This window comes from Zosterops lateralis (genome assembly GCF_965231275.1).
Source record: "Zosterops lateralis genome assembly, chromosome: 7".
Taxonomy (NCBI): Eukaryota; Metazoa; Chordata; class Aves; order Passeriformes; family Zosteropidae; genus Zosterops; species Zosterops lateralis.
The window spans coordinates 21901429-21922172 of NC_139767.1; the positions used below are offsets into that span (position 1 = coordinate 21901429).

The following is a 20744-nucleotide window of genomic DNA, read 5'->3' on the forward strand; positions in this document are numbered from 1 at the left end:
TCTCAAAAGGTGCATTTAAAGCTCCAAATACATATGGAAAGCAGGCAACAGTGCATCATCACAACTCAAACCATATAAAGCATACATACTCAGGAGACACAGAAAGTAGAAAGTCACAGACCTGAACAGATACTGAGGTACCAGAACACTCTAAAATGTGTAGAGTGTTTACCATGAAGAAGGTACTTAATTAAAGACAATGGATTTGCAACCCTTGAAATTAAAACACAAGCTGTTTCAAGAATCAATGAACCAAAACAATTTTCAGTAAGATGTTAGCAGTTTTTCCTGTTTGAGTTGTTGGTGTGTTTTTGGGTTGTCTTGTTTGGGTTTGTTGTTCTGTTGTTTTTTTCTTTGAGAGGAGGGATAGGGGTGTCTGGGTTTGTTTTGGGTTCGAGGCTTTTTTATTGTTGGTGGATGTTTTTGTTTACATGTGGAAGATGTAAGATGCAAGAAAAAGTCACATACTTCAAATGACACATCAGCTTAATGAAGTAACTCAAGGAAATTTGCAACTAATTGTTAATTGGGAATGATCTACACTGAGCCTGACCCTCTGTCTGCCATCCACTCCTCTTTGGAAGCCTCACAAAAGAGTGCACTGTGCTGTCCTCCAACAACCACTCTGACTGGATTAGCACATGAAGCAGAACTTTAGAGCAGCAGCAGGTCTCCCAAGTTCCCATGGTGCCACAGATTTACTAAACAGGATAAGCATGTTCTAAAAAACCCAAGATCCTGTGAGGGGAAAAAGGTTCCACAGCACCAAGCAGTGCAATATTTGAAACCTCCTAATCAAAGTGACAGTTTTCAAGTGCCATTTACAATGCCCTAATCTGGAAACATCCCAGCTAACCCATCTGATCAACTATTTCACAGATGGAAGCACTTGATGGCTAATTGGCAAGTCCATGATTCAAATAAAATAGCTATCTGCACTTCTTTTTCTATATTCCAAGTCAAGGTGTAAACATTCCTTATAAGACACAGGTCAGTTCTCTGTCTCCCCCTCCCTTCCCACTGAAGTTTTCCCCCTTCCCCTCTGTCATCAAATATGTTAATTCAAAAATACAGAACCAGTTTTATTTTTCATTTATTGTACTAGAACAGTTGTCTGCACTAACAGAGCGGTGTAAATGAATATTTTCAAAAATCTACCAAGAAATGAAAAATTACTTTAAAAGCCTTTTTAAAATGTCATTATTTCACTGCTTCCTATCACATCTGGATTCAGAAAAACAGATAACATGTGCTAGTACAGACAAGAACTTGCTTAATTTGAATTACTGTTCTGTAAGTGATGGGGAGAGAAAGCTTGGCTACAAATGTACTTAATTTGCTCACACCCTTTGCAGTGGGACTGCCTAATAGAGGCATATGTGGAACTGATTTCACCAGCAAACAATAGTTCAGCATACAAAATGAAGAGGAGTGTTGCTCCAAATCCCCGCCTGCTACATAAGCAGAATGCTTTTATGTAGCCCACAAACCTGTTCATTTGTCTGCAGCAAAAGTACAATGCAAATCAAAGTACTAGTATCTAGTGGTTACTAGTGAGATTCTGTGGTAGGCAGTATTCCAGAGGGACAAACAGGGACAGACAGAAAAGAATGAATCAGGAAAGAGAAGACAACAAGAAAAACCCAACATGACAAGGGGCAGAAGGAGAGAGAAAGGAGACCATATAAGTTAAGAAGAACAAGGACATTGCCAAAATCTTAATTTCCCACATCTTAATTTCCCATTAACTACAATAGAGAAATTGAAGTAGTAAGATTTTCTTTGAGACATCACAATACTCTCAATCTTTTACATCTTTTCTAAAAGGCTTCAATCATTCATTCATTCATCTTATGCATTTATCATGAGAACATAAATTCAAGACAAAACAAACTTATGGACCAGACCTACATCATCAGTCATGTAAGACACAAATTATTTCTGCATGAAGCAGTGTTCCAAAGGAGGTCACACTTCTGGCATGAAGTGAAAAACTAAACACAGGTACTTTGCCATAAAAAGAACACACAGTTAATGACCAGGGGCAATGCCAGAAAATACTGTGAATGGCTTATGGGATGCCAAAAAGTTCTTAAGATTCTCTTCCCTTCTCCTCTCTTGTCCACACCTCCTGCCCTACTAAGACAGCCCTTTGTCCATTTGTGATTAAAAGAGAAGAAATGCCTCAAGACTTCTAAGCCACATTTCACTAGAAGGAAAGCTTATTGTTTAAGTATCAGTTTAAGATCGCTTCCTTAAAGATTTATTAGCCATTTGAAGAATGGCTATGAGTAAATGGGATTTAGCACTGACCATCTCTGGAAACCTAAAGGCCAGCCAGCCATTCAATAGCATCCTGAAGGAGCAAGAAGTAAGGAAAGAGAACCACAAATTCAGTGACAGCAGTTCTCAAGTGTAATACACTACACCAAAACACTTGAAAAGCATATTGCAAACACATGAATTTAAAGTGCATTTGGGACAACATATCTGAGTTTGGAAATTAAGAAGACCAAGAAAACCTAAATGGGGAAAATAATCAGAAGGGGTAATTTTGCCAAGGGGAAAGAGCCAAGTAACGGCTGCTGAAGAAGCTAAAGCAAGGCACTGAGAAAGAATGCCTTGGCAGAAATCAAACAGGAACTGTGCTGACCAAGCATCTGCCGGCACTTTAACATCAATTACAAAGCAAATCAAACAGACTTTATGGGATGCAGTCCTCTTGCTAAGCAGACTCCAAGCTACAAGAAAAAGAAATCTCCAAACTATGTGATAAAACTACTTTGAAAATGCCTCTTTTTCTACCAGACTATATACAAAGGCGATTCTTACGCTGGAAAGAATGACTCAGTCAGATGTTTTTACTATGCTCAACCCTTAGAACAACTGTGACACAGCAATAAGAACAAAACCTTTATACCATTGTTTAAAACACTGTAGTGCAAACAAATGGCAATAATTTTACTTTCTAGCATTACAAAATTTATCCAAGAAATACCTTCCTCCTCTCTTCTATCTCAAAGACATCTGATTCACTCTGGATTATCTCTCAATCTCAATTATCATCAATTGATACTCAGAATAGAAGTGACCTTTCAAAATCCTTTTAAATGCAGTATTTTAAGGACATAAAAATATTCTATTTGAAATGCCTCTGTGCTGATTCAATAAACCAAAAGACTACAAATGTAGTCAAGACATCCAGTGCAAGCAGCAACTTGAGTGAAGAGCAATTCAGTTTTATGCTTTTTTTTAATCCAATACATACTCATCAACTCATTTAAGAGACAATTCCATATTTAAACAAACACAGAGCAGCTTTGCAGGCCAAAGCTACCAGAGGAGTTCAGCGAACTCCCTCTGAATGTTATGTTCTATTGTCTGCCACAATTTTCTAGCAAGCTTTAAGTTAAAGATGAAAAAATCAGGAAACAGCAGAGAGTTAACCATAAATTTGAAAAACAGCTTTGATATGCGTCAAGTTCAGAGAGGACTAAGAAGTGAAAGCTTGAGAGATTAGACTGCACAGATGTTAAAAAATGAAGAGTCATGAAGCAGGCTGGCAGCTCAGAGGAACAAGAGAAATAACTGTTTAAGAAAGTGAAACTAAAAATAACTGAGGGCGGCTTGAAGATTCACTAAGAGAACGTGAATAGAATTTTAGCTATAAAAAGGGGAAAAAAATTATGCACCAAAAGTTACAGCTTATTTGGCAAAACATCTAGAGTCTGTAGATCAGTCTGGAATATTTCACCAAATGCTTCAGTATTAAACTACTCCTGTAGTTATACTGGACACAAACACACTATACACAACTAAAAGAAGCTATAGCAATTTCAACCATTCCCAAAAGAAACCTGCACATACATCCTGAAGCCCAAGATACACAAAACTGATTCCTCCAGAAGAACAAGAGTCTGGATTCTCAATTTATAAAGAGAGCAGGAGGCAGATGAGGAAACAGAGAAAGGCCAGCTACTGCAGCCAACCAAAGGCAGGGAGTACAAAGGAAATTACACTGGGGCCCATTCCTTAAGGAAATAATTCCTCCTACAGACCTCAAACGAAGTTTGAGGTTATTTTTTCCCCTGTACCACAGTAATCAGCACAAGATCAACAAGATGTAACAAGATCAGCTTGATTTTATTTTTGAAGACTGCTGGCCATGCCAGTCGATCAAGGAAAAAAGCACTAGGACTTGCTGTAGAGGTAGGAGAAGCCACCCAATGTGAACAGGTCTCTCACTGGAACAGGACAGCTGCCAGGGAGCCTTTTTGCTGGGAGTAGTTACAGAAGTGAGGACAATCAACAAGACGGGAGACAACAAAACACACATACAGGTAGCTACAACAACCCATAAGTGATAAATTCAATTCAAATTACCTCTAGAAATTTATGTATATTTCAGTATCTCATAATGGCCCATTCACAATGTGATCCAAGTACTGAAATACATAATTTATGAAAGATGTGGACGTGCTTGGCCATTTAGATTACCCCTCATGTTTTGAAATTACATATTATTGGAAACCATTTTTTAAAAAAATGTATTATGTGCTTCCAATGCTTTTCAATACAAACTTTAAATGCTCAGACACAAAAAGAAAGGTTTATAACCATTCTGTAAACTTAGTGCCAACACAGGTATTCATGTTTACAAAAAAAAGAGTCAGGTTGTAACGAAGATTTGCATACACATATAAAATCTCTTGAGTCAAAGATTATTACTATGAACTGTTTTTTGGATGCTGTTTTAAAATACAATAGTATAATAGAAGGAGTACTCCAGAATTGATTAATTTTAGAGAAAAGATTGACAAACTATATACTAACCTGTCCCAGCCCAGGCATACCTCCTCCCAGTCGCAGAAGTCTATCCATATTTCTAGAAAAACAGAAACAAAGGAAAAATGTTCCCAAGCTCGAAATGTTTACTAAATTGTTATCTATATAATTCACCTTCAGTCACTCAGTATGTCAAAAATATTGGTGGTAATTACAACACAACATCAGACTTCCTGTTAATTAACACCACATATTAATTCAAGAAGCTGTCTTCCATGCTAATTAACAGACTTTGTTTTATTGCTTTGGTTTTGGGTTATCCCCATTTCTGAAGACGAACACTCTTGTCAAACTTCTCAAAACTTTCCCATCATTCAATTAATTGGGGGATTTTTGTTGCTTATGATCAGTACCTACAGCCAGAAAGTTCCTAAAACTTATTAGATATACAATCAAATTTACTTTAGTTTGCTCAGAAATCATCAATAAAAATCTTAAAGTAAGGATTTTAGCATCCTCATTAGTAAGTTCCACGCTAATTAACTTACAGCTTGTCAGTTATCATCAAAACTACATGTGAAAGACACTAAGCAGATTATGGATCTCTGAATTAGCATCAAAAGCTTTTTTTTAATGAACTCATTATACTAAAAGAAATACTGTAAAGTAAACATTTAATGTGTATATAGTTAGAAGACTAGTGACAGTACAGTCATTTATTACATTCCCAGTGTTGCATGTGCCACTGCTTTAGTGCAAGATTATTCCAATCAATGAAACATTCTACTTTAAAAAAAAAAAAAATTAAAAAACCTCCAAAAAAACAAAAAAAACCCCACAAACAAAAAAAACCCAAACACCAACACCCCCACCCCCAATTATTTTTTGTGTCCTGTACCTTTCAAAGGGGTGATCCCCAGGAATAAAGGCTGTTAAAGTGCCCAACCAAAAAAATTACACTGTTGTTTTTCTCTACAGTTTCTTCACTTTCTGTTGCTGAAAAAGCATTTACAATTTCATGGTGGATACCTAAGTACAGGTTCTGCCCCAGCTTTAACAGAACCTTACTGTGCCTACTTGGCTTTTTAACTTCTTAGTTCTATACAACAAAACTTATAGAGAAAAAAAAAAAAATCCTACTGAATATTAACTTTTAAACAGCTGTTTTCAGCAAATCAAGCAATTTCCAAGGGTTACAGAAATCAGAAAATTTTACTGGCTTATTTGGGAAATAGAAGATACAAAGTACAGCAACAAAAATTATGGTCTTAATTTGACAAGTTTGAATACAACACAACAAAGCCTGTTTAGGTGATATGAGAGCAATTGAGAACACCAAGTATGATTTCCAAAATATATTCATTCTCCAAGCAGATGTTACATTGCACATAAGAGAATTATATACACGATTTCAGATTACATTGACAATACTTATACAATAGCCTTCTTTTGTAAGTAATTATGCAAAAGAACTTGAAAACTATATTTGCTTTATATACAGTGAAGGTGAAAGTCACCATCATTTTCATAATTTCTTCTGATATTTGCAAGAATTTTTACTGGCTAAAGACTAACAGGTTTTATTTCAGTATAAGTTTAAAACAAATAGTTTAACACACAAAGAAACAGCATTTTACTTCCTACTTTAATAACTTTAAAACAATATCCAGGATGCATTGATCAGAAATACCTGCTCTACTTGCTAAGTTCACTTTCCCAGTTCAATGAACTATCAGGCTATTAGCTTAATATGGCTCACTCTCTTGATTTCCTAGAACCTGCAAATCAAACAAGTGCAGCCTCACCTGGCAGTAAGTACTTTCTTAAAGCTCCACTGGCACCAGATAAATTAAAAAGGAGTTTATTAACGGGTCAGTGGTTATGCTTCACATTTTCAGTAAGTCATTGAAACCAAGCTTCTTTTTTAGAGGCAAAAGCTGCACACAGTGTATATGCTTTCCTATCCTGAACTACAATAAATTCCAAATCAAGTTGGAGGATTTCCTTAGAAAGGTTAAGTTGCTGTTTAAAGATATTATGTAAGCATATGTTAAATGGCTTCAATAAAACAGTCACAATGTTACCACAAATTAACGCCAACTACAGTTCATTTTACCCCTCTGTGGTAGATACTCCTCCATTGAACCCACAATGATTCATCTGCTGTGACACTAAAGAGGGCTGAAGAGTAACTGAGAAGTATATTTAAACTATTAAAACTATTCTTTTAATCCATCATGGTTGTTCGTTTATTTTAAGAAACTTTTAGTCTCTACAACTGGTAACCCTAAAACTGGTAGTTCTGACAACTACAGCAACTTCCACAAACTGATGAGGCACGTACATTTAAGAAACAATACATTAGTACATGTACATTTAAGAAACAATAAATAAATAACAAATCCTATAACGCAAGTGAAAAGCAATAGTTCGTATTAATTAATTTTTTATTAACACAGTTTATTCCAATTTCTAACCCAACAATATAGCATATCATTTATAAAAGCCATAAAAGCTATATATTTCGCCATATTAGAGTTGGATTAGACTAATGTGTTAAATAAACTGATTATTTATCAGCATAACTTTACAACAAAATCTGTCTTACAGAACTTGAGGGATGTAACATTCCCACAGACTAGTCACTGAACTGAGATAATCAGATTTTTAAGACAGAAGCACAGACAGAAAATCTCCAAAACCCAGTTCTAGATGCACTGCAAATCATTTCACTAGTTCCATGACTTGATTCTGGTTAGAGTTTTGGCAACCAATGTTTTACTTGCCTATTTACAACCGAATAGGTTTTAGTAGGCTACAACATATATAGACCTAAACATGTTTGTTTATTGGGATGTATAAACATCTGAAAAATTTAGGTTAGTGGACCACGTTCACCAAAACAGATTTTAATTTTTGTTAATCCATCTAAATGTTATAAACTCCATTCTTCAAATAATGCTTTTGTAAACCTTCAAACAGCTTGAGCAAAATTTTTAGACATTAATGAAGCTAACTTTAGCCTTTACAAATAAAGCAACTATACATTTCTAACCTGGTGCTCAGAGAACAAACTCGGCAGCAGCTCCCACTTTTTTTGACTATAAAGATGACACCAGCAGATTTCTTTCCTGTAGAAGGAAATAGAAAGGCAGAAACCCAGTAAAATTTAGAAACCATGGAACATGGAAAAAGAAATGTTACATTGATAAGCTGCAAAAGGACAAGGCACCACTGGAGAATAACCCAAAGAATGTTTACTGGGGATTTTTTTCCTTTTACCATACAAGTCCTTCAAGTGGCACATGCCATGTCTCAAGTATCCATAATACTGCAAGAAGCTTCCAATTTTCTCAAAATTACATGTAAAAATATTCTAATAATTCATTTAAGCAATTCAAAACTAATTGATCATTTTAAGGCACCAAGGGTAAGAGTCATCTGCAGGTACAGAAAGCTTTCCTGTTTATTTCTGCAAGAGCAATTGGTGTGACCAGAAAAGTCACAAAGATCTCTAGATTTGCCTGAATTCAAGTAGAGAAAGGCTGCTTCACATTCAATTTGGGAGTTAAAATTCATGTTATCCTCCCCCCTGAGAACACTGCCCATTAATTGCATCCACTCAATCATTTGTAGAGCAGTGTTTTAAAACAGATCTGCAAAATGATCTGTGGCCATGATTTGATAGACATTCTTTTCAATGTCAGTGTTAACATAAGGAGCAATGAGGAAGCTGCTGCTGCTCACCAACTTGATGCTGCTTTCTCAGTACTGCCAGGACAGCCATTTGTGCAGCCCTGCAGCAAACTGAGAGGCTATCAAAAGCGCTGGGTTTAACCCTGTTCACTTCTCCGAGAGGCTTCACGCTGCATCCCAGAAATAGTTGTCTTGGCATAACAGAAAAAGAGGTCTTGGAAAAGCTTGTAACACTAATACAGGCTCCAGAAGACATTTCTGTCAGATCATTCTTTAAGCTAAAGCTGCTCAAAGAACGTCTGTGGGTTTTGGGGGTTGGTTTCAGATTTTTGTTTGGGTGGGGGATTTTTGTTTTTTAGTACCTGAGGCAATTTAACAGAGACCCTTTTGAAGCTGATATCAAGTAGTACAAGAGTAAAGGAAGATGGGCTCACCTTAGCAGAAAGTTGGAAGAGAAAGGACAACTCAGAGTTTCTCAGGGCTGACAGGCTGAAGTGGAAATCACTAACAAGTTACCATCTTTCTGCCAGCTTTGCAGAAGGAAATGATCCAGGAGAGAGCACAAGAGCCAGCAGCACAGGCTACAACAGAGCTGCAGCCACTTCTTCAACTGGGCTTGAATTATTCACCTTTAGCCACCTGAAGCCACCAGTTGCATTCCCTTCCCCACTTATGACAAAGATATGAAAGAAACAAATCTCTGTGAGCTTGGTCTGTTCCCCAGGGAGGCACATGGTAACCTACAGCTGGGAATCTTACCTCTGCTACAAAGTGCAAAAGCTGGGTTGATTAGCAACTTCTCTGTCCATTTTTCCCCTATATTCGCACCCACACACAGAGATATTTACACTATATATAGACATTAATAAAAGCCAGAAAAGTAAATAAACAGTTCACAGTAAATCTCACCTGCTCTCCTTCCAAAGTTGGCAAAAGGTATTTTGATTGTTTCCCTCTGTCTGCAAGGAAGAGTTAACAGTCTTTTTTAAAGCGAAACTTTAAGGAAGTAAATGCATCCAATAGTTCTATACCAGAAAAAATACAGAAGGACAGTTATCATAATAAACTTGCATTTTGGTGTACTGCAGGATTTGGATGGACATGCACTCATCACTGAAATCAATATGGTCACTAATGGCTTAAAAAAATAATTGAATAGCTTCTCTGCATACATATGTCCATTATTGGAAACACCATAACTAAAGTATGCTTGGTTATAGGATGGCATTTAAAAATCTAAACCTCCATTAGTGCAATTTTTTTTTAACTGTCCTTACTTCAAAAGGGAAAAATAGTCGATATTAATAATGCAGTGAGAGTATACACAGAGCATATCAAAACTGATCTGAAAACAGAAATTTTAAAACCCATGTCTAATATTTGCTCCTAATACTACTGTTAGGCAACTGTAATAATTGGAAAGAGTTGCCCATTTGGAGAGCTCTGGTTCACTACTCAGTTGTTCATTGGTATTTTCAAGTCACTTAAATTCTGACTTTTAATAATGAAATTTTTTTTCTGAGGTAGCATAGGGATGAAATTATATAAAAGGATTATGCACAAATGTGTACACACATATAGATATAAACCAATAGCTACTGTGTTTATACTTGGCATGTTTCAGCATGTATTTTGAAATCAACTTGAACAGTCTTAAATTACTCTATCTCCTTGCATGAGACACATGAGTTTCACACTACAGTGCACTATTTTTATCTAGCATTAACACTCCACGATGTGATCCCTCAATGAAAGAGGGTTCTCCTGGTTTGGCAACTTTTGAGTTAGTAGAGAAATAACTATCGAAATCAGCTTTGACATACATAAAAAACAATGGCTACTAAATTGCCCTATTAGTGGAGGGAGTATCAGGCTACACACAGGTGACAGCAATTTACTTCACAATTTGTACACAGAGTGACTTGATGCAAATAATTTCATCTTCGGTAACTCAGTTTCTCCACCTGAGACTTCATAACAAGCTTTGCATAAGCACTTCCAGATCTCCTCTTGTGGAGTTACATGCAGCAGATGATCAACAGTTTTATTAACAGTGCGCAAAAGTGGCTCAAGGTTTTTAGTGCAACTGCAACCATTTTAGCTTCACTAGGGATGACAAACAGAGGTAAATCAGCTGAGAAATTGTGCACTGCAGAAAAACATTATTTCACCAAGGAAAAAAACTCACTGCAATTAAAGTCATCAAACCTGAACAGAGACTGCACAAGTGAAAAGCTGGGGGGGAGGGGGGGGGGCGGGGGGGCAAGTCTTTCTAGCTTCCTATACATTTTGGATGAAAAGAAGAAAAAAATACACCTGTTACCATCAATTCTAAATAAACTGTTCATTAAAGGTAGAATTTAATTATACCATGCACGAATGCAGTCTCAGTAGTGCAAGTCCAGAGTTACATGACTCTTGCTTCCATACCATGCTCAGTTCTGTAAACCCAGACCCTGTTTTGGATCACACAGACCTGATTCTCAATAGACCTGAGCCAGACTAGGTGGTCTGCAGGTCAGCTTCCCAGACTTTGCTTTCTGACTTCCAGAAGTACAGCAAACCTAATTTTACTACATTCATTGCTGAGCTGGAGTTACTTCAATAACACAGATCCAAAACAGATCCAAAAAGACTGCTTTAAAGCTACTGAGTACATTCACATAAAACTTACAGATAAGCAAAGATTCATTAACAAGCTGCACCACCACAGAAACTGACAGAATTAATTAATATATGAAGTAATAGCCTTGTCTGAAATCTGCAGAAAGGCAAGCAGACACACAATTATTGTGGAACTATGGACTAGTCCAGCAAGTTCTCATCATACCAGTTCTCTATTATTCAAAGTGTCCTTAACACCTGCCCTTTCTCATCATCCTAGATGTTACAAGGTAGTTATAGGCATCATTAGTTTATACTCCATAATTCTTGTCAGGAATGAATCACTTCCAAGAAAGTTGATAAACTAATTTAAATAGTGGTATTATTCAATACTATTTTGGAAGTATTCTCTAACTTACAATGTCCTAAATCATAGTTTTCAAATGAATACCGCTGAAATGGCATGGTACAACAGATGACGAGACACAACACTTCCCATTAAGCTACAGGCTAAACCCTGTTGCTCAAAGTCACACTAAGTGATTCAGAAGCAATTCATATGCAAGCAAATTTCTGAATTTCTTCACAAATAGGTATTTTTCCCTGTCTCAATAATGTCACGAACAGCAAATGTTTTTCTGTTTTTTCACAGTATACCGAAAGCAACTGCAGCCTTAAGACATGACGCCAGCACACTGTTTACAAGTATCCAACTATATGACACAAATCTGTTACAGAAACATTACTTTAGTCAGCTGCATACTAGAAACAGCGTCGTTAATTTTTAATTATCGCTCCTTTTCTACTTAATTCGGCTACCTTCCCCTCCAGGTACCCCGGCCAGTGCTTTGCTTTCACTTTCCCCCGTGCCCCTCCAAGTTCAGCTGTCCTGCCGGGGATGGCAGCAGCGCTGCCGTCCGTGAGGCCCGAGGGGGCACATGTGGGGCACATGTGGGGCACATGTGGGGCGCTGCCCGCAGCACGACCCGCACTCGCGGCTGCCGAGGCGGGGCCGTGCGGGGGCGGCCGGGGCCGGGCCCGTGTGGCGCCGAGGCCCGTCCGGCCTCATGGGCCCTGCGCCGCTCCGCGGCCCTTCCCGCCGCCTCCCCCCGGCCCGTCCGCAGCTGCCCGCGCTCCCTGGAGCGCCCGGACTTCCCAGCGGAAAGCGCAGGGGCCCAGCGCGCTCCCCGCCCGGGCCGGTGCCGCCCGCCAGGCCCGCCCCGTCCCGTCCCGCTCCGGTCCGCGGCCCTGCCCCGCTCTCGGGCCGAGCCCCCGGGCCGCGCTCCCGCCGCCGCCGCGCAGAGCCCCCCGCGGGGCCCGCAGAGCCTGCCCGCCGGGCCCTCACCTGGGCCGGAGCCGCCTGGGCCGCGGTGAATCAGCCGGATCTCATTCAAACCGAGCCCTTCCCGGTTCACAGGGCACCCGGCGGCGGCTTCCGGCCCCGCGGCCGGCGAGGAGGAGCCTCTGCGAGCGGAGAGCGGCGGAGGGCGCGGCCTGCGAGCGGAACGGGCCGGGGCGGAGGCCGTAAACTGCTCTGCTGAAAAGTGCTGTGGGAGAGCCCTGTCCCTTGGCAGCCCAGTGGCGCCGGGGATGGAACAACGACACGATAGGATGGCAGAAGAACCAACAGATGAGTCATCAATAAAAGAATGATTACTGTAATAGGAACAGCATCACATGCACGTCTCTGAAAAACAGTATAACAAAAAATACGAGGATTTCGAGAAGAGAAATATGAGTGACCATCTTGTATAAAACCAGCACAAGCGTGAAAGTCTTGGCCAAGCAAAAATAGTAGGGAGATAATAACATGAAAGTATGCACGCTGATGAATGATGCAAACTTTTCTGATGTAAACAGAGAAGCAAATTTCTATTACCCATATATTAAGTGGAGCAAAAAGCTCTTTTGAAAATTAAAATAGGAAAGCACAAGGCCAAGGGAGTACATTACCATTACATTACATTGCATGTGTGCAAGTTGTGGATCTCAGTGCCCCTTATGAACTTCTTATGGCTAACAGAATAAAAATTTTCAGAAGTTGATTTATATGTAGTTACTGAAATACTGCAAGTATTTTAGAAATATTGGGACACCTTATGAACCCACACAAGCAATTTATTAGGACTCTCTAGAGGGTTTCTGCCATGCTGACGAAGAACCTCATGGTTTATGTGAAAGCTCCTTCAAAGACTGAGGATGTAATATTGGAAGATGATCAACATTTTCTGCTCACAGACCAGCTACATGGAAGCAGGTGAAAAGGTAGTAAGTTATAAATTACATGAGAATTATCTCAGACAGATATAGTCACCACTTCCACAACACTTAAACACTTAGTTTTTTATACCATGAAGTATAAAATTAATCCAAAGGAAGGAAAAGGGAATTACCCTTATATGGTATTCTGTTTTTTAAGAAGGACAACGGTTTTGAAAAGCAAGATAATTTTCTCTTCCGTTTTGTTTTCAGATCTTTGCTAGGCTGAGGGAATCTCAAGAGTTAAAATTTCCAAAAGATTTCTGAAAAGGCTAAAGGTTTAAAATGTGGTTTCAATTGTGGGTCAGTAGTTTCTTTCTCACGTTACTAATGCAAAATGTATTAGTGTAATTTATTGCTGCACCCACAGCCCATTACTCAGAAACAAAGAGTAAAACCTATATGTGTCTATATGTCAATCTGAGTATGTTTGTCTCAAACAGAACTCTTGCACCTAGCTTCAAACAGGCTGTTATGGTCCTTCCTGTTTTAACCTGGCAAAACTTAGCTCCTATAATCTTGAGACTGTATTTTGAGACTTGTGCACATCTTAATGTTCTCAGAAGTCATTATAATAATAATTATGTGGTCAAAGATTTTTCCTCTGGATTAAATTAATGAGGTGAAGTATTAATTCCGTGAATTGAAATGCGTTATGTATTTTGCTGGTTTGTACCATGATTTTGAGAGCAATCCATTTATTCCTCCATGTTCTCTGGAATTCTGACACCTTAAGGAGAAATACCCATTATATTTGGGTTCTCACTCTGCATTCATGTGTTGTTTAGGTACCCTGCATTTCTGAAAAAAAGAAAGAAACACAAATATTTATTTGTGAAAAGTGAGCATTTTCTGTAATGTGTATGATAAGGAAGAACAACATAGTTAAATCTTTATAATATGCCTATACCCACTGACTTAAATGAGGAATGGCATTTCAAACCATTCGAAGTTTTGGCCCTTCTTTGAAACACAAAGTGAAACAGACTTTCATTGTTATTCCTAATTACATTTCAAGTCATAGTATTGACTTTTTAAATATATACATTTATTGAAATTTTATAAATAAATATAGTTACGGAGAAAGAAAAAATGAGAAAATAGGAGAAATATTTACACTAGAAAGTATAGTGAATTAATTGGATATATAAAAGCAGTATCATGGTTGGAACTTATGACAGATGGTATTTTATATTTTTATATAAAAAAGATATATTCTTAATCGTATATGTCAAAGAAAAGAGACCATATGTTGTTAAACACTTCCAAATTGTCATTTTATCTGAAGGGCACTCTTTCACATGCCACCAAATCCCTCATTGTTTTGGTCTAACCAGTGCTAATCTATAGACGATTTTTTAATCGATTTTCAGTAATGCAGTGCAAGAAAATGTTCAGGGTTTGTTCCCTTTTTTATTATTTGGGTGGCTGTTGTAAGTGGTAAATACTAGCTTTGATTGGACCCTTACATTTTTCCTGGTTTCCCCACGCTAACCTATCCTTGTTTGTAGTGAAGTGATCAACAGAGATCAGACTTGCTAAGAGATCACATCATTTTTTCCTAACTCCTGGTATGCAATTTTCCCTTCAACTCTGTTCATGATTGGATTAAAGCAGCAATATTGTTGAAGCTCTGTAATTAAATAATTCGATTTTACATGGCTAAGTGGCAAAATTTAAGATTGGCGTGTAGAATGTGAAGAATACACTGAGAGATTGGACACAATTTTTTGGCGAATCATATAGGTAGAGAGTGCTGTTTGTGCTAGGACAGGAGGAATTCTCCAGGACTGAGAATGCTGATATACTATTAATATTTATAATATTAAAAAATAGAATCATCAACACCAAAACCCCTGAACAAACCTAACAGAAGATACAGTTTCAGAAAATTTGGTGTTAGAATACCTGATGCACTGTGGGTTGACGAAAAAAATGGCTTGCGAATATTTTTGTTTTCTATGTTTAAACATGTAGAACAGAGCATGGGGAATGAATATACATCAAGGGGTACAAGAGCTGACATCCTCTTTGTGAGAGGGTAATAGAGACAGAATCACACTATTTTATTTATTGATTAATTTAGAATTATGTTTGGTATTTATACACTGAAAAAGTAATGAAGGAATAATAGTGTTTAAAACTGCAGCCTTTCACCCTGGGAATGGACTGGAACTCTGTCTTGGCAAACCTGTAAATGGGGAAATGGTTTCTTCTGTTATCCTTGGCAAGCACTCACTCTGTTGGAAGTGCTGATGGTGACCTCTGTGACATCCCCAACAGCTTGTACAATGCTTGATCAACTCCTTGCTGCATGCAGAGTAATAGCAAGGCTTGTCACAAACAATGAATAAAATTTTACAGGATTAGTTAAAGATAGTATATGAGTGAGATTACTTTTTTTAGACTCTTCAACAATTCTACAATCAGCTGCAGAAGGCTGTTAGAGGCTTGAAAGAGGCTTCATTAATCATGAAACATATGATTATTGAAAACCTGCAAACAAAACTATTTGCATCTCTTTCAGATTACAGACCTGCCCATTAAAGTATGACAAGCATAAAGTCAGTTTGAGTGAGAAGAATGGTAACAATGTATTTGGATATAATCCATCCCAGTTAAGAAGGGAGAGGATATTAAAAAAGCAAACATTCCTTACAGTGAGCCATAAACACAGCCCCAGCCCCCCTCCAGTTGGTGCCAAAAGATGTTGTTTATATTGGGAATTTCACCAGCCACAAGTTTCACATGCAGTCCTAAAGGAAACTGGACTTTTGTCTTTTTTAAGACTATTTAAAGTGATGGCTGAGCTGTGAGAACTATCTACAAACCATCTGGAGAAGATAAGGCCAAGAAAAAAATCAGTCTTGCTGGAAATGCTTGTGTTGGGGGTGTCTATGGAAAATTTTTATGAGGAAACAGAGAAGTGGGTTTGTGTCCCTGGCAATTGCAAAGGTGCTACTCTGTGAGAGACAGTTTATTTAAATAACTGTGTAGAAGACTGTAAATTGAAAACTGTAAATTAAGAGAAAGGTGATATGTAAAGTGGACATACTGTGTTTTTTTTCTGGATTGCTGTGGAATACTACGCCTTCTTTTCCCCCCACCCTTTATTCAGTGGGAGATTTTCCCTTTATTTTGACACAATAAAATCTAATTTTATACTTCCTTTAGTACTTAAGATACTTCTGATTGGGCTGAAACATTACTTTTATAGAAGTGCTGTGTAATTGGCATAATTTTTTTCATCAATTTCAGGTAGTGAGAGCCAACCAACAAAGATAATTTCAATTATTTCTGTGGTTATGTCTGTGTTAGGGAGTAGTGCAGACTAGAAGGAGTAAATGTGTGGGGCTAAATACACATGATACGTTTCTGTTAGCATTTTTTATTTTGGGTAGCTCTACTTATGTCCCACGGGTGAATGCCCATTTGCAACCAAATTGTCTGAAGCATGTTTCTGCTCTGCCATTTTCCAATGCTACTTCCAGCACTCCCAGACTTTGGTTTGCTTCACGGAGCAAACCAAAGCACCAAACTGCTTTGAGAGTTTTGCTTTAAAGGCACACTCTGGATACAAACTTAAACAATCACGTAGATGCATGGTATGTATCTTTTTTATTTTTTTCTTTTTCTTGACAAGAATTAACCAACAATGTGTAAAGATAACATGGCAGAAAGCTGGAGAAGAGTGAAATAAAATTGAAGAAGGTGAAGTCCTCCACATTGCTGCACATGGCATGCCCAAAGCACTGGGTATATACAATATGTTCTATGGAGAGCCTGAGGGACCTGTAAACTGCTAGATAAAAACCCATTCAGTGAATATTTTGATCCTCACAAGAATGTCACTTGGGAAAGGCACATTTTTTACAAGAAACCAGCTGCCAGATGAGACCATTGACCATTGTTAAGATCTTTAAAATAAAGCCAAGTAATGTGAATTGGAGCAGTTAACAGATGGATGAATTACTTGTGATATAAGTGATAACCAAGTCAAAGCAAGGTGAGAAAAGGACTTGACATTGCAAAGAACAGCGGATATTTGCAGGGCTAGTAAAGACTGCTTCCCAAATAAAAGTGTTAGCTAGTGGTGAAAGAACTGGAGTGTATCTAATTAAAAATGCATACCAAAGCATAAAGAGAGAATACAAGGGTAAACAAATGGCAGAGACCAGACTTGTTTTCAATAGATGTAAAATCAATCACAACATGGTGAAAAGGTCCTACACAAGAGGTTCGGTGTCCTGTATACAATGAAAGCAGCCATTTTGCCGAAATTAAATTGCTTTCAACTCAACTTATAAAGATCTGCCTAAGAAAAGCTGTCTGTGACTGCGCTGCTGGAGGACAGAACGGATGACAACGGTGATTACAATGGCTGAATAAAAGGATGGTACGGATGATGCTATTCTAGAGAATCAGATTTTCCGTTGGGCCAGAACTTCACCTTTGAAATCAACTCACAAACAGGATTGCAATTTGCAATTTTGAAAATTCTCTGATGACACGAAGTAATAAAGAATTCCTAGATAGTTTAATTCCACAGAGTTCTACATAAATGAAATAAATCTATAGAGATGACATTACTAATCACAGAGATACAACAGAGAATAAAGTATTTGCAGTCTTAGTATCTCTACAAAACGAGATCTGTTCATCATTTGTAATTTACCCTGTTACTCAGGATGTGAGGAACCTGGACTCTCTATTTAAATAGAAACTGGAGGTAAATACAAAATAATGTATCTAACTTAGTTGTTACATTTGTGACTTTTATATAGTCTTCAGAATTATTAAAGTTATCAATCAGATATATTGACTCTTCTCTTTAGGATGGTTCTTGCAGTTCTTACAGCCCTTCAAGATACACCATGGCATTTTTTCCTCTTCATTACCCTGGCTCTTTTTTGTCATCCTTGGTAGAATTCTCTACTGTCCTTATAAACATTAAATCATGATGGAGCCCAGTTGTATTTGGATTTTTTTATGAGATAATGCAAATTATTAATAACTAGCTAAGATAAATTAGATATTTCTCCTTGATTGGTTTAGAAAAATAGCTATTTTATCGATTAAACATATATGTCATACTTCAGTCAGTTCAGCTTTTTGGAACATGAGGCAATGGTAGAAGGAAAAGGAGAATAAAATGTAACAATTGTTTTTCAACTGCACACAGTCTGTGGAGTTGTGATCATGCCTCGTTCTCTGTGTCGTGTCACAGAAAAAATACTAGAAATACATAGAAAAGGTTAATTTCATTCTTGTAGTACCCAAATTGACAGAAATGTAATTCTTCCTGACTTTATTACACTGAATAGACAAGTTTCTTACAAACACTGAGAGAAATGTAATTTGGATAGGCACAATACTTGCAATTGCCAATAAACTATTCAGGTAAGGCTATATCCTTATTTTAGCTATATTGGCTATGTGCCATAAATAAATACAGTAGCAATTTATCTCATCTCACTAGCTTACTTGATTCAGTTGATTAAAGGCTATAAACTGACTTTAATTATATGTTGTAACAGTTGGTATTTGGAGACCTAAATATTTGGATCCATGTGGTGGCAGTTTTAGTCTCCATTGTAGAAGGGATCTGAAGAAGCTTTTAGGACTGCCCAGATTTCTAATTTCAACTTTTTTTTTTTTTAATTAATATGCCTCCAGATTTTTTTATTCACTTAGGGGGTCATTATTCTTTCAGTTTGACTACTAAACACTTTTTTTTTTCCTCTCTTATTCCAGGTCCAGAGATCATTTCAAGACCAATTGAACCTAAGCCTTTTCTTTGCAAAGGTAGGATGTGGAAAATGCAATGCATTCCAGATATTTTTTGCTAAAATGATCAAGCAGTGAGACATTTTATCCACACAGAAAACGTGGATGCAAATGTTACACTTGCACATGCTATTGTTTTATAAAATTATTTGCATTTTTTTAATTCCTAAGAACTGATGAGGCAACTCCTCTCAATAGCAGGTGCTTAAGGCATCATTGATTTGTTCTTTGAACACTTTATTAAATTAAATTATTTAAAATTAAATTTAAACTTTATTTCACTATTTTATTTCATATTTAGTTACTCTGCTAAAAAGAGTAAATATTATTCCCTTGTTTATTCTTGCTGTTTAACTATTAATCTCCACAGCACTGTCTAAGTTATTATATTTTGTTTCATGGATAAAAATGAATCTAAATCCAGGTAAGAAGAGTATTCAAGGCAAAAGTAAATACAAAAGCTTATTGTAATTAAATAAAAATATTGAAACCAGATAATGAAATAATAATATTCATTAGGTCTTACAAACTGCTGTATTGCTGGCATTTAAGTTGCTGGGTTGTTACAATGTAATACAATACACATTCTTTAATTCTGGTATGGAGTCTTTTGAAGAAAGTGGATTTGAATTACTATAGCAGAGAAATATCTTGAGACCACTGATTTTTCTACCTACCTGATTAAATCAATGTAACTGGTTTAATACCCAGATAACTTATTGCAATAACTTAAATGGCCAGTTACTTCAGTATCTGCTACCTACTTTTGGTCATATTTGAACTTGACACTAGCTCAAACCTTAAAGTTTGTTTTGGCTCTTGTTTTATTTCCTACTATGTATGTCAGTGTATGGCTGTAGTTTTTTATCTCTTTGGAGTTGGAAAGTTATAAAAATTTCAGTGGCCGAGGAATTGCATTAGAAACACAGTTTGAAGACAAAACTCCACAGGCACTTTTTTACCATGGTCCACAGGTCACAAAGTTAACGTCAGCACTCTAAAAATCCTTTGGAATATTTGACTGGTTTTTATATGTATGTTTAATATATCTGAAATACAATATCATTATTCATATAGCATATTTGCAATAGAGAATTTGGGGTGGAATAAATGCAATGGTGATGATCTCGATAATCTTTTTTAACAGCAATTATACTCCCTAGCAACTACCTTCTGCCACAGAACCTTATACTATTTTTGTGTATGTTTTAGGAGTGCTCTGTTTTAGGAGCTTGGAGTTTTTGAGTAGTGTTTGTATACTTAATACTTACACTGTTGTCCTTTTGTGATAGCCCTCTCAGTATTAGTCCAACAAGCCAATACAATTATTTGCTCCTTTCAGCTTAATTTTACACTCATTATTGAGAACCTTTCCTTTCTCCACAAAACTTGGATATAAAAATTAATTAAATAACGCATTTCCAGTTTACCTGAAAAATATGTTTAAGCAAGAGCCATAATCTCCTCTAGCTAACAATTACCTTTTATATTCAACATCCTTCACTTGTTATTTTCAGGAACTGTGGATAGCCTCTAAAAAATCATCAATCCTTTGTTGCATATTTCTTTATGAGCACAGATGCTTACAACGTCTATCGAGTGACTGTAAATAA

General features: G+C 37.2%; 1 protein-coding gene across 1 annotated transcript in view; it reads right to left on the reverse strand.

Annotated features, from left to right (window-relative positions):
* The window catches only part of PSMD14 (proteasome 26S subunit, non-ATPase 14), a 46396-nt gene extending 33853 nt beyond the window's left edge, over positions 1–12543 (reverse strand). Inside the window, exons 1-4 of the mRNA XM_083865813.1 lie at positions 12431–12543; positions 9391–9440; positions 7841–7916; positions 4834–4885 (exon numbers count right to left, since the gene is read on the reverse strand). Coding sequence (XP_083721939.1) covers positions 4834–4881 — 48 coding nt within the window. The 5' untranslated portion in view covers positions 4882–4885; positions 7841–7916; positions 9391–9440; positions 12431–12543. The remainder of the gene's footprint in view (positions 1–4833; positions 4886–7840; positions 7917–9390; positions 9441–12430) is intronic.
* Between the last annotated feature and the right edge of the window lie 8201 nt (positions 12544–20744).